The sequence below is a fragment of the Orycteropus afer genome, unplaced genomic scaffold (assembly GCF_000298275.1).
Source record: "Orycteropus afer afer isolate SDZICR_OR568_19922 unplaced genomic scaffold, OryAfe1.0 scaffold00268, whole genome shotgun sequence".
NCBI lineage: Eukaryota > Metazoa > Chordata > Mammalia > Tubulidentata > Orycteropodidae > Orycteropus > Orycteropus afer.
In genome coordinates, this window is record NW_006921855.1 from 261,042 (window position 1) to 276,863 (window position 15,822).

The 15,822-nt window shown below is 36.2% G+C and overlaps 1 protein-coding gene across 1 annotated transcript in view; it reads left to right on the top strand.

Moving 5' to 3' along the window:
* GALNTL6 (polypeptide N-acetylgalactosaminyltransferase like 6) overlaps nucleotides 1-15,822 on the top strand; it is a 533,789-nt gene that overhangs the window by 153,956 nt on the left and 364,011 nt on the right. The window contains exon 5 of the mRNA XM_007950340.2: nucleotides 1,922-2,105. Coding sequence (XP_007948531.2) covers nucleotides 1,922-2,105 — 184 coding nt within the window. The remainder of the gene's footprint in view (nucleotides 1-1,921; nucleotides 2,106-15,822) is intronic.

Below are 15,822 nucleotides of genomic sequence, written 5' to 3' on the forward strand. Positions count from 1 at the left end.
GCAAACAACAACAACAACAATATCCCCAGAAAGGCATTCTGGTGGTTCAGTGATTAAAGCATTCAGCTGCTAACCAAAAGGTCAGCAGTTCAAACTCACCAGCCGCTCTGCAGGACAAAGATGAGGCAGCCTGTTTCTATAAGGATTTACAACCTTGGAAGCCCTATGGGGCACTTCTACTTTATCCTAAAGGTCTCTATGAGTTGGAATTGACTGGATGGCAGTGGGTTATATCCCTAGAGCCTAGAAAAGTGATCAGCACATTATTTGCACTCAATAAATAGTCATTACAATATGAATGAATAAATGAATGAATGAATAAAAAGACATGAAGATCTGGAGGGGAAATTTTTCCACATCTTTCTGTGGTTTCTACACCCTATTTATTAGCGTCATTAAAATAAAGCAGCTTGTTTTTACAGCCAACAGAAGCCTGTGCTTTCTGCCCTACGTTGAGGAGAAACTTTGAAGCAAGTAGGCCATTTCCTTATTGTAAGGACACAGATAAATTGCTGGCTCAGATAACATTTATTTCAGAATCTATCGGAAAAGTAATGATACTAAAACAACTAAGCCTTGCTGCATTTCTAAATGATATCTACTTTCTGTAAATGATATCTACTTTCTGTTTAAGATATTTAACTGTGTTTTATTTTACATACCACATCCAAGGGTCTTTCAATTAACCAAAAAGCAGATGTTCATACTTAAAAGTTGTGCCTGCCAGAAGGTATTGGTTTGCTATAATAAATATTGATTAAATACACATCTGGGGCAAAAAGAAAAATACACATGGAATGATTCTACTTAAGCCGTGTATACCAATTCCAGCTCCCCATGCTGGCTGTTACAGTTTTCTACATGGAAAAGGCTGATACAGCCATCACAATAACACTGTCTACATGGAAAAGGAAGGAACTGAAACTGAAAGGGGGGTGGGAATCACCTTTCTGCTATCATGAGAAGTACAAGGGCACACTGGAATGACCATGGCTTTAAAATTGAACCATTAAGCAGATATTATACTCTGGTTCTCACTCTGAAAAGTTTAGGAATTTTGACAAGTTATTTAACTTCTCTGAGCCCATTTTCCTCTTGTGTGAATCAGAAATGAAAAAAAATAGTCACCTTACAGGGTTATTAGGAAGATTAAAAATAGCATGTGTATAAATTACATAGTACAGTATTTGCTCAAGTATTTTCACATAATTTGCACTCAAGAATTCAGTAGTAGCAGGTATAATAAGAGTAGTAGCAGGCTATCTAATGTACTTTTGGAATGATGAGAGAAGATAATTTATAGCTTTAATAAACAGGGTCCATCTCAAAGAACAGTGGCAAAATACAATTTGGCAGAAGCTCTGGCAAATATGAGCATGAGGAATTCTTTGCATTATCTGTCAGTATTTGGTGTGTTTCACGAGAAGGAGTGATGATAGGGGTGAGAGATAACACTCTGACTATTCTAAAATTAGATGCTTAAAAAACTTTGGAGTTAAATATTTACATTTGGAACCTCGAGAAAGCAGGCCACTATTTTCTCAGCAGGCTCTAGCTGTATGCTTGAAGGAACACTAGTACTGTTTATACTCTGAGCATGTTGGATTCATGATAAAATGACAGATTGGGGACAGGTCAGAACAAAAATGTGACCAAGGTAGAGCTAAATGGACTTCTGCATGTCTCTCTGGGACATAGCTTTCTTAAAGAAAAATACAACAATTCTAATTGCACCTAATCACTGTCCCCTCACGTTAAGTCCAGCATTCAAAGAAAGATTTCTGCTAAGTGCTCTAAAGGCGACAGGGAACCAAGGCTGCAAGCATTATGCATTAGAAGGAATCTGTAGTCTTCTCTGCAGAGAAATGATAGATGGCCTGAACGTGTATGTCATTTCCTATTTTGTGCTTTCATTTTTCAGACCAAATTGCACTAAACCACAAAACCATCGTGTGCCCTATGATCGATGTCATTGACCACAACCACTTTGGGTATGAGGCACAAGCTGGGGATGCCATGCGAGGAGCCTTCGATTGGGAAATGTACTACAAAAGAATCCCCATTCCTCCAGAGCTCCAGAGGGCAGATCCCAGTGACCCGTTTGAGTGAGTAGCAGCCAATTGTGGGGCCCAGGATAAGAGGGCAGATAACTCATTCCAGTGCCAAGCTGGGACCTATGAGGACAGCTATCTCTAATAAGATGAAATAAAGCAGGAGGTAACAGCATACAAGATATTGGAGGAAAGTTAGAGCTGCAGGTTGTAGAAAATTAGAAGCTATGCTGAATGGATGGATTGTCCATTTTCAAACTTTGCCAACTATGAGAAAAAGTGTACAGATGTGAGAATCAAGAGAATGCATCCTTAACAGAAAATACATGGAGAAGAAATGCATATTCACCTATTAGATGTTCTCTTAGATTGTTATATTCTTATCTTCATTTCTCTGTTTTCTTTACTTTTCCCTAAAGGATTACTTAAGCTATTTTATGTTTCTGTTACTGGGAATTGATGTAAAATATGAACCAGTATGTAAGTCTATATTCTATACCCTGTTAGGTATTGCCTATTTATCATGGAAGGCAATGCTTCTGAGTAGGTGCTCCCATAGCTTAAATTTGGGGATTTCATTCAAAGTGACATATCTAGCAGAGTAAAACAATCATTGATATCCCTGTCCCCAACGTAAGTACTATATAGATACTATAACAATAATCTGTTGATTTCTACAAAGTTAAATCAATTTTTTTAAGGGTAGACATAAACATTGTGCATGCAAGAAAAAATAGAAGGAAAAAAAAAAAGGCTTAGTTTGACAAATTACTGAGATCTTTAATGGTCAATGGAGAACTTTCTACAAAATTTAGCCCAGAGACTGATCAAGATGTAGCATATCCATTCCTCATACTGTACCCTTTTGAACTTTTATAATTTTAACCCATTAAACTTTTATAATTTTAAACCTATTATATTTTTTTCTTAGCACAAAAATAATCTGTGATCCAGGCTTTGCACATCCAATATGACACATTTTAAAATGTATTAAGCCAATATTATCATATGCCATAAATGTTTGCAGGAAGAATTTTTCAGTTACAGAAAAATCTTTTTTAAAAAAAATCTCTGTGACACTAACCCTTTAAATTATAATAAACATCCAAAAAACTTTGAAAAATATGTTCTGCCATTCTTGTCACTAGAAAGATAATCTCCTGAAAATGTGTAGGGTATTTCAGGAAATATTAGCCTGATTTAAAAAAGAAATCATTTCCTTTATGCTATGAAGCACATTCTTTTAGCATCCAGAGCTTCTGGAGCTGGTCTCTTCAGATTCTCAAATTACTGGAAAGTTTTTGAAAAGAAATAATGAAGGCCCTTTGTTATTCTCCCAAATGCATTGGCCAAGTCTTCTAGGATATTCAAAACTACAAGAAAAAGTTTTTTTTAGGGATCAAAATAGAGTAGATTCTAGTAAGCATTTGAAGTGGGCCCAGCTGGGAGACTCTCCTCAGAATTCCCTAAAGATATTATTTGAATATTTTGGCTGAGGGGCTTAGGATGGGTGTTTAAAGCCAGGATATAAAAAGTCTCTAAAGAGAGTGGAACAGTTATTAGACGGCAGTTAACACAGGAACAGCCACAAAGCAGTTGCTACTATCCAAGACTGTTATGTTTTAAGGGCTAGAATTCATCAGTGATAGGTTTCCAAATACTGTAATAGTGACTGGCTGATAAAGACTTTTTACTTTACTTCCACTGTAATAGCAGAATACAGGTCCTGGTTTCTGTTGTTATGGGATCAAAATGCTACGAAAGGAATTCTAAATCACGAAAATTATAAAAATGTTCTTAGACCCTGTGCTGACAGAAGGAATTCTTGTCAGAAAGACCCTGACTTTGGCTATTACAGTATCAGGCCCCTTGCTTAACCCCAGAGCTTGCAGAATTGGTAACTTTCAGAATTAAATTACTCCTTGTTCCTGTCACTTACTTAGGTGGCTGCTGTCTTGTCAAAATTGCATTTGTCTATTGAATACTACTGTCTTTCTCCTTTAAGTTCCTTTGAGTCCTGAGAATGTGGACATTTTAGCCTTTTGTAATAAATGTAGCTTCCAGGAGGTGTCCACTTTGATCTTAAAAACTGCATTTGCCTTCCTGATAATAAAAGAATGGTTACCCAAGCAGCTAGGAGCAATGTATCAGCAATTCCATTATCTCAGCAGTCACCTGAATGTGCTCATAAACAGACATGCTTTAGGCTAGAACTTGCTTCTCTAGATGTAAAGCTTTAAGACATGCCGAACAAATGAAGTTTATCTATGTGGCTCTCGTCATCTTTCATGTTTTAAGAGGCTGCTGCCAGGGGTGTGTAGTTTTCTGTGGGAAGAGGGAAAAGGAGTCTGAAAAGATAAGAAGAAAGGAATTAAAAAATAGTATGCAAATGTATAGTAAGCTCCAGGACTTTTCATGTAATATATATGCAAAAATTCTCTTTCTGTATGTAGTAAGCTTAGCAAATGTCCTAAATTACCAAACCTGGATTCTCTCATTGATTCTGCCACTATCTGAGTTTCAGTGACTGACTATTGCCTAAAGCAGTGTTTTACAACCTGTAAGTCCTGAGAAATTAGAGGCATACGTAGTATTTAATTTTTAATGAATTGAACTAGATCGAATTGAAAATAGCAAAGCATTGCACAAATTTGTAAATGTAAGTGTTGTTTCCCAAATATTTAGTTTTAGCTATAATGCTAGAGTTGAAGATATTTAGCCTAGAAAAGAATTTTTTTTTTTTTTTCTCCCTTGGAGAGGGACAAGCATGGTAGCCATCATGACACAGGGTTATGGTATAAACTGAGTTTCTTAATATGGGTTACACAGTCACAAAGTTCAAAATCTACCAGCATTATGAACATCCTAAATTAGGAATCAAGACCTTCAACAATCTAACTACTGTCATAAGAAAAGTGAAGGATAACTTTGACCACAAAGAAAGATTTCCTTATATGGCAAAGGAATCCAATTTTCAGAAAAATTTCTCCTGGGATAGAGGGAAAACACAATATTTAGAGTTAAAATTATTATATGGCAGTCACTGTTCTGACTGTGAATTGGGTAGCACATAATGGACATTCTTGTCTTTTGATAAAGAAAAATATCATGATCCCATTTTTCCCATCACATCCTTATGTCAGGTTATAAACCTTTTAGGAAATTCTTGCTATTAATGGCCTTGAGAAGGTTTCCTTAGTCTTGGGTTAAGCCTTTTTCAGATGACAAAACATAACATGCTCCTTTAGCCATGATCACACAGGGGAAGAAGTCCATTCTTCTGTCCATTCAAGTACTTTCTGACCACTAACTTACTTCTTCAACCTTAGCTAAACTATCTAAAACTTAGAAAGGACCGGGGGGTGGGGGAAGGGGGGAATGTCTTGTCTGACTTACCTCTCAATCCAAGGTACCACTACACAATATCCAGGATAGGTGACAAGTCTCTTCTTGAACACTTTAGAGAATATTTGCTACTTCAAAAAGCAGTCCATTCCATTAGACTGATTGACAGAAATGTTTCCTTGGTATTAAAAAAAAATTCTGCCTTACTGATCCCAAATTGGTTTACCTAAGATAAAGGAACTATCTAATTATTTTCAATTATATAGAGCTGTTACAAATATTTGAAAGGAGAAAACATTTCTATTCTTTCCCAGGGGGAATAAAAGATTTTTTTTTCCTTTTCCAGGTTAAATATCTCCAGTTCTAGCATTATGTTTTCCAGGTCCCCCAGAATCCTCAGAAAGTTCACACTCTTTGATGTGGTTGTTCAGTATATGTAAATTCACTTGACTGCTGCAGTCTAACCCACGTTTCTCCAATTTGTCCATAAGGATAACATGAAATGTTCCTTCCAATATCTCAGGTATTCAGGCCCTAAAGCACCTGTACATCAATGTAGAAATAAAGTTAATGTCTAGGGCATTTGTACTGCTTCCTAGAGATCATACTTCCTTTTGCTAAATATTCAATTTTTGCTAAATAATATTTTCAGTACTCCATTGCATTCTGCAAATTCACTGTATCCACTTCCATCCAATCTTTGAATTGTGGTGAAATTATTTTAATGCTGCCAATCTTCCTCTGATCTCTACAATTCTTCATGGATTTCTAAAACTTAGAATTTTAATCATCATGGATGGAATTCTCGCACACAATCATTAGTAAACACTGATATTCTCTAATTTGCACCTATGTATGACACCAATATCCAAAATTTAATAAAAAAAGAATATCTGCACAGGAGAGAACTCACAGGCTGCAAATTCCCATGAAATCTTATCCTCATGGACACAACATCTTGGAGCTAGTGATTTCACACATAGGTCAGTTCCCTAGCCTGGAAATATCCCAGATAATGGATGACAATGACCAGAGCTGTTGCTGGGCTTCTCCAGGTCAGCACCCAAATAAAGAAGAGGGCCAAATGTAAAATCCTTGTGAGCTGATTCTGCAATCCAAGAGTTTGAAGCACAGCCCATGTTAAAATGGATAAAATTCCACTTTTCTGTTACAGCATTGTATCATTTTTGCATGGAGCGCATTGTAGTGCCTTTCTGTGTTCTTTGAATGCACAGAGTGGAGATCCTTGGTAACTCCCTGATTCTCTTTCCTATGCAAGAGTGTAAGGAACTATTAATGCCAACAGTGTGTGTATGTCAATACCTCTTGAGTAACAGATACAAATTTTGCTGAATTTAGAGTTCAGAATGCAATCAGAAATAGTTTACAAATAATCATCAATCCATTAAATTATAAGGAACCTTAGAGATAATTCAATCTCTAATTTTTGTAGAAGAGAAACAAAGTCTAAGTGACTTATCTAATGTCACAAATTAATTTAACAGCTATTGCTAAAATCTCGGGTTACTAACTCACCATTCTGTGCTACTCTCACTACCTCACCATTGTAGTTGTTATTTGCCGTCAAGTCGGCCCTGACTCATAGCAACCCCTCCTTGGGTTTCCGAGGCAGTATCACTATGGAAGTAGGATTGCCCAACCTTCCTTCCGAGGAGTGACTGGTGGGTTTGAACTGCCAGCCTTCTGGTTAGCAGTCAAGTGCCTTAGGCACTATGCTACCAGAGCTCCTCACCATTGTAGTGGGGGAGGACATTAACAATTGTTATCAATCTACTATGAGTCAAACACTGGGATAGGAAATTTACATATGCAATTAATTCATTTATTCGTTAATTCAAGTCTACAAAATAAATAATACTGTCCTCATTTCCATTTTTATATCAGGTAATTCAGTTTCAGAGAGATTAAGCAGCTTTCAAAAGCTATTACAGAAATTTGGAATAAGAACTCATGTCTAAGGATTCCTACTATTCCATGAATGTCTCTGTCTCTCTTTCTACTCAAAGATGCTTTCTCGTGTACTTAAAGAATAATCATGTTCAAAAAGAAAAAACTTTTCTTTCAGAGAATATAATAGCTTCTTCACCAAACAGCAATACAAAACTGCTAAATCAATATCACAAAGCAAAAAGCATCACCATCCTTCACTTACCCTTTCAGCAAATCTTGTTTCAAGATGTATTCACCACACTGGATTAAATAAAACCATTCCAGGACTGCCTCATACACATTGGTTGTGACTATAGAAGGTGTGTCCAGTAGAGGAGAATGAGTGGGGCTGAGATCCAGCCAGTTCCCCTGCTCGTAGGCCATGGGCCCAGACTTGGGCTGACCAGCCAAAAGAAAAAGATGTTCTTTTTCCTCGGAGGCTACAGAAGCTTTACCTTATTAATGCAAAGATAAGAACAACAGTTTGTGACTTGGTGTCTAAAATGAACTATAGTTTATTTATTGTATTGTCATTCAAAATTATAAATCTCGCTTCAGTAAATTCTACTGAGGACTGGGAGAGTAACTTGGCTTACTAGCAAGTAGTAGCAAACTTCTTTTTCTCAAAACTCTTTTCCACATGTCTTTTGATCCAAGAGTAGTAATCCTGGATTTAATTAAAAAAATGGTAAGTCATGCAATTGGCTCCCCCTGGAGAAAGAGAGACTGGTCAACCAATGAATTTAACATAGAAATGTAAAGTAAGAAAGACAACTTTGGGGGACTTCTCCACTTTCCCCTCTACTTGATACTGCTTGTCTTACCTTTTTTCTGTCCAACCTTGACTGAATCCCCTCTAAAACCTGAGTTACCAATTTGATAGAGTGGGAGATTTTTGTTCATGTTCTGCTTCTCAGAACAGGACAATATTCTCATTAATTTTGCTATTAGAATCAAGTAATTGCTTCCAAATTCTGTCCCATTTTTCTTCAAAAAATCAAATTAATATATACAAACTACTGTAGTTGCTTTGGCCTCAAGCACCTGATTCTCTATGATCAAGGTAGTCCAAATTTTAAAATTGTAGTCTCAAACTTTTGAGAGGGTTAAGTTAGAAAATAAAAGAAGCAGTGGCTAAGCAATCAGCTGCTAAACAAAAGGGCAATGGTTCCAACACAAGAGACACTCTGTAGGAGAAAGATGTGACAATTTCCTTCCAGAAAGATGTGCAATCTTGGAAACCTTACAGGACAGTTCTACTCTATCCTACAAGGGTGCTATGAATCAGAATCCACTCAATGGCAATGGGTTTGGATAGGTTAGAAAATACATTCATCAATTTTTCTAAATATGAGTTCTAAGAGAGTGATATTGGACTTTAGCTCTATACAACCTCAACCACAAACATTGATTGAATGGCATATTATTCCAGAAGCCTCTCAATAATCTGATTTACTTAATAATATATTCCATTAAGCTTATATAATATGTAATATATATATATATATATATATATATATATATATATATATACACACAGTCATGTGTCATTAATGTCTACCATATGTTCTGTGAAATGGTAGGTTATGTGATTTGGACATTGTGCAAACACCATATTATATAAAGGAAGTTCCTGGATTATGAATGATCCCTAAATCTGTCTTTAAGCTGAACTTGTCCATAAGTTGGAACAGTTAGGTATGGTTCATATTTAATGTCACTTAGTGAAATATTTCTCCTAGTATATAGTATCAGTAACTTCTTAAAGTTCTCTTCACTTTCAGGAAGCAAGGTTGTGTCATCTGCAGATAGCAGGTTGTTAAGGAGTCTTCCTCCAATGCTGATGCTGCATTCTTTTTCATATAGTACAGCTTTTTGGATAGTTGCAAAGCTTACAAGTTATGAATAATTATGAATAAATATGGTGAAAGGATACAACATTTGCATACACCTTCCCTGATTTGAAACTATGTAGTATCCCCTGTTCTATTCAAATGACTGCCTCTAAGTCTATGTTCAAAGTTTTCACATGAGTGCAATTAAGTACTCTGGAATTCCCATTCTCAACAACGTTATCCATAATTTGTTAGGGTCCACAAAGTTGAACACTTTTGCGTAGTCAATAACACACAGGTAAACATATTTTGGGTATTGTTTGCTTTCAGTCAAAATCCACTTGACATCAGCAATGCTATCTTTCCTGCCACATCCTCTTTGAATTTGGCTTGAATTTATGACAGTTCCCAGTCAATGTACTGTTGTAACTGTTTTTGAATTATCTTCAGCAAAATTTTACTTACTTGTGATATTAATGATATTGTTCAATAATTTCTGCATTTTGTTCGATCATCTTTCTTTAGGATGGGCACAAATATGGCTCTGGTAGTTGGTTAGCCAAGTAACTGTCTTCCAAATTTCTTGCCATTGATAAGTAAGCACTTCTGGTGTTGTATTCTATTGTTGAAATATCTCAGTTGGAATCCCATCAATTCCTGTAGCCTTGCTTTTAACCAATGCATTCAGTGTAACTTGGACTTCTTCCTTTAATACCATAGAATTTTCATCAAATCTACCTCTGAAATGGTCCCATGTCAATCAATTCTCTGTGGTACAATGACTTTATATTTCTTCCCTCTTCTTTTGATGCTTCCTGCATCATTTAACATTTTGCCCATGTTGTTGTTGTTGTTAGGTGCTGTAGAGTCAGCTCCAACTCATAACGACCCTATGTACAACAGAATGAAACACTGTTGCCCAGTCCTGCTCCAGCCTCACAATCCTTGCTATACCTGACCCCATCATTGCACCCACTGTATCAATCCATCTCACTGAGGGACTTTCCCCTTTTTCACTGACCCTTCACTTTACCAAGCATGATATTTTTCACCAGAGAATGGTCCCTTCTGACAACATCACCAAAGTAAGTAAGATGAAGTCTGGCCATTCTCACTTCCAAGGAGAATTCTGGCTGTACTTCTTCCAGGACGGATTTGTTAGTTCTTCTGACAGTCCATGTGACTTTCAGTATTCTTTGCAAATACCACAACTCAAAAGCATCAACTCTTCCTTGGTCTTGCTTATACATTGTCCAGCTTTCACTAGCATGTAAAATGACTGAAAATACCATGGCTTGGTTTAGGTGCACCTTAGTCTTCAAAGAGACATTTTTGCTCTTCAGCACTTTAAAGAGGTCTTTTGCAAAAGATTTGCCAAGTGTAATACATTGTCTGATTTCTTGACTGCTGCTTCCTTTGGTGTTGATTGTAGCAACACGTAATATGAAATCTTTGACAACTTCAATCTTTTCTCCATTTATCATGTTGCTGTTTATTGGTCCAGTTGTAAGGATTTTCATTTTTTTTATGCTGATGTAATCCATACTTCAGATTGTAGTCTTTAATATTCATCAGTAAGTGTTTCAAGTCATCTTCACTTTCAGCTAGCAAAGTTGTGTTGTATGCATATCGCAGGTTGTTAATGAGTCTTCTTCCAATCCAGGTGCCATGCTCTTCTTCATATAGTCCAGCTTCTCAAATTATTTGATCAGCATACAGATTGAATAACTATGGTGAAAGGCTACAACCCTGACACACTCCCTTCCTGATTTTAAAGTATGCAGTATCCCTTGTTCTGTTCAAACAGCCTCCAGGCCTATGTAAGGCTCCTTATAAGCACAATTATGTGTTCTGGAATGCCAATTCTTCTCAATGTTACCCATAATTTGTTATGGCCCACATAATCAAATGCTTTTGCATGATCAATAAAACACAAGTAAACATCTTTCTGGTATTCTTTGCTTTCAGGCAAGATCCATCTGATATCAGTAATGATATCTCTCATTCCATGTCCTCTTCTGAATCCAGCTTGCATTTCTGGGAGTTCTCTGTCAATATACTGCTACAAATGTTTTTTTTTAATTCTATTCAGCAAGATTTTACTTGCATGTGATATTAATGATATTGTTCAATAATTTTCACATTCTGTGAGATCACCATTCTTTGGAATGGGTACAAATATGAATCCATTGCAATCAGTTGGCCAAGTAGCTGTTTTCCAAATTTCTTGGCATAGACCAGTTAGTGCCTCCAGCATAGCATCTGTTTGTTGAAACAGATGGGCCTTCTGTCAATTCCTGGATCTTTGTTCTTTGCCAATTCCTTCAGTGACTTCTTCCTTCAATACCATTGGTTCTTGATCATATGTCACCTCCTGAAATAGATGAACATCAACCAATTCTTTTTGGTACAGTAACTCTGTATATTCCTTCCATCTTCTTTTGATGTTTCCTGCATCATTCAACATTTTGTCCGTAGAACTTTTTCAATATTGCAACTCGAAGCTTGAATTTTTTCCTTCAGTTCTTTCAGCTTGAGAAATGTAAGCATGTTCTTCCTGTTTGGTTTCCTAACTACAGGTCTTTGCACATTTCATTATAATAATTGACTTTGTCTCCTCAAGCCGATGTTTGAAATCTTCTGTTAAGCACTTTTATCTTGTCATTTCCTCCATTTGCTTTAGCTACTCTCCATTCAAGGGCAAGTTTCAGAGTCTCTTCCAACATCCATTTTGGTCTTTTCTTCCTCCCCTGTATTTTTAATGACCTTTCACTTTCTTCATGGATGATGTTCTTGATGTCATCCCACAATTCTTCTGGTTTTCAGTCACTTGTGTTCAATGCATCAAATCAATTCTTTAGGTGGTCTCTAAATTCAGGGAGGATATAATCAAGGTCATATTTTGACTCTCAAGGACTTGTTTTAATTGTCTTCAGTTTCAACTTGAATTTGCATATGAACAGTTGTTGATCTCTTCCACAGTCAGTTCCTGGCCCTGTTCTGGCTAAAGATATTGAGCTTCTCCATCACCTCTTTCCACAGCTATAGTCGATCTGATTCCTGTGTACTCCATCTGGTGAAGTCCATGTATATAGCCACCATTTATAGTCGCTGTTTATTTTGTCCATAGGATCCTTCAATACTACGTCTTGAGGCTTCAAATTTTTCTTCAGCTCTTTCAGCTTGAGACATGCTAAGCACATTCTTCCTTTTTGATATTCTAACTCTGGGTCTTTGTACATTTTATTATAATATTGATTTTATCTTCTCAAGCCATCCTTTGATATCTTCTGTTCATCCCTTTTATTCATCATTTCTTCCATTTGCTTTAGCTACTCTATGTTCCAATTGAAGAGGAAGAGGATTCATCAATTGTCAAAAAGACTATTTCAAGATCTATCCTGAAACACAAAGCTGTCAGTGATAGGATAATATCCATATGCATACAAAGAAGACCAGTCAGTATGGCTATTATTCAAATTGACACACCAACCATTAATGCCAAAGATGAAGAAATTTAATGTTGTTACCAACATCTGCAGTCTGAAATTGATCAACCATGCAATCAAAATGCATTGATAATTACTGGTGGTTGGAATATTAAAGTTGAACCCAAAGAAGGATCAGAAGCTAGAAAACATGGCCTTGGTAATAGAAGCAATGCTGGAGATTACATGATAGAATTTTGGAAGACCAACGACTTATTTATTCTAGGTATTATTTTTCAACAATATAAATGGAGGCTAAATACATGGACATTGCTAGAAGAAATACACAGGAATCAAATCGAGTACACTGATGATGGAGAAGCTCAATATCAGCAGTCAGAACAAGGTTAGAGGCCGACTGTGGAACAGACCATCAATTGTCACATGTAAGTTCAAGTTGAAGCTGAAGAAATTTAAAATAAGTCCATGAGGTCCAAAGTATGACCTTGAGTATATCTCACCTGAATTTAGAGAACAGCTCAAGAATAGATTTGACATATTGAACACTAATGACTAAAGATCAGACAAGTTATCAGATGGCATGAAGGACATCATACATGAAGAAGGCAAAAGGTCATTAAAAAGACAGGGAAGAAAGAAAAATATATAACATAAATTCTGACATTTGTCTAGCACTTTATCATATGTAAAACACTTCACTTATATTATCTAACTGTCTATTTTAAAAATTCTTTGATGTAGGTATAGTAGCTATTGCTAATTTTCCAGTTTTACAAATTAAGGAAGTGGCAATTTACTTCTGTTTTAAGTGACTCAAATCTATTTCTTCATTCATTCTTTCAGATTTTAAATCTTAGGTTTAATTAATAATTATATAGCATTCAAACCAATGCATTTTCTCATTCACTTAGACTTTGAATCTGGGATTAATCAATAATTTTGTTTTCTTCTTGAAGAGAAACTAAGGAGCCCATTAAGTAAAGTAGTTTTATCAATTAATGTTTCATAGTGAGTCCTTAATAAAATCAGGAAGGGAAATAGATTGACTCATTCCTCATATTGTGCTCTTATCGGAAGACCAAGGAGAGCTGCTAGGTTGAAAATGTCAGCTTTCAGTTACTTCCTAATGAAGGGAAATGTCAAAATGCCAGCTTCTGTTCTGTTTATAACAAGATCTAATTCAATATTTGACAACAGCAAAAGGACAAAATGTTTAGGGTATCCTTATATACAGAGGGTGAGAACAAAGGAGCAGAAATGGTTTAAGTGTCTTAAAAACTAATCAAAACATTGAATAAAATCAATCTCTCTCAAAAGCTCATAATAAAACCCTATGAAAGATTTATTTTTCTTTGTTTCTTTTTTTCTTTCTTCCTTAATGCAAAGTAAAATGCTGTAACATAGGCAGATGTATTCCAAAAGTTGTTCCATAGCCATCTCTCCCCTTTGGAGCCACTCTCCATTTCTTGGATCTGAGGAGCCTTGGCTGCTCCAGATCTCCAGTCTATGGGGGGAATCATCATCTCATAAACATATTAACACCAAAGGATCATAACAATATCATTTCCTTTCTCTGGATCTGCTTACTATATGCCACTATTTCTTTCTTTATTCTCCCAGTCACTATGATTTTCACCTCAGCAGCATGCTTGCTCCTTATAACTTTCCTTTTCCTTTAGCACCTAGAATAAAATTAAGACTACTGAGCCCTAAATTAAGTTACCACAATTATTCTAGTATTGCCTCCCTGCTCTTCTTTATTTTGTCCTAATCTCTTGAGATCTCTGGTTTTGTAGAGCAGCTTTGCAATTTAGACCCACTTCTGATTCTCGAGTGTGTGTTTGGACTTTTGAAACTCTTTGTTCTGTCACCAATATTTTAAAGGGTAAATTCATTGTTTATTTTCTTTGAAGAAGTAGTTACAGTCTTGAGTAATACCAGGTCTGGTATGTTATGCTTTTTTGAAAGGAAGTAGCATTTTCTCCTCCATCCTGTGACAGGTTTTTATACCTATCTTCCAATCACTCAACTCAACAGCTCCTTTTCCCTAATCATTATTAACATTTATTTTAGAATGTAAACTGCATGAGGCCAGAAGGACTGTTTTATTCAATTTGTACAATGCTGCATCATAGCATCCAGTGCTTTACAAATTGTAGACATTCAATAAATATTTATCAAATGGATGAAATAAACACTAAATTCCACAGGAGGGATAGTAAGAGAAAGCTTTGTATATTTTAAAAAGGGTGACAGTTTTTCAGGGAAAAAAAAAAGATATTATCCAAGTAAAACACTCTGGAAGGACTCAGCCTAGATTCTTGTAGAAGAGTAGGATAAAATAAAGCTGGTGGATACCAGACAACAGAAGGCCTTCATTCAATATGTAGGAAGGAGAGAGATGATAAAGCAATGTTTTAGCACTCTGACAGCAGAATACCTTCTAGGAATCATTTATACTATGAATGACAATTAAAATCATTTTTAAAACCAAACAGGAGATAACATCTTTAAAAAGAGGCTGTACTCTTAAAAAGTAATAACATTGCTTTTTAATTTCTGTCCATTTTAATAAACATCAAGGCAGTTATAAAAATCTAGGTCTGTCTGGATTCTAGACATCAACTAGTACCTGAGATGGGGGAGGGAGCAATAGACTGGGAAGGACTGGGAGAATAGGCCTTGCTTAAGGGCAGGACTGGGATGGCCCAGTTGGCTTGGTAGATATTTGTCTTAGAACTGGAGAGTATATAAGCATAACAAGCCAGAGATCATGCACAGATCTTAAAGTCTACTTAAGAAAATGTAATTGTGTGTTTAAGTGGGGGGTGGGAATTAATAAATGAGTCAATTAGCGTTTATTGAGAGAGAAACTATTAGGTTTATTGAGAGAGAAACTATTCACAGAGAGTGCTCCAAACTAAAAATGGTAAGGGAGCTTGAATTTGCACAGTAACAATGTCCTTTAAAATCTTGTTATTGTTATTGTTAGGTGCCCTCAAATCAGCAACCTCATTCACAACAGAACAAAACACTGCCCAGTCCTGTGCCATCCTCACAGTCATTGCTATGTTTGAGCCCAGTGTTGCAGCCACTTTGTCAATCCATCTCATTGAGTCTTCAAGCTCTTTTTCACTGACCATCTACTTCACCAAGCATGATGTCCTTCTCCAGGAGCTGGTCCCTCCTGAT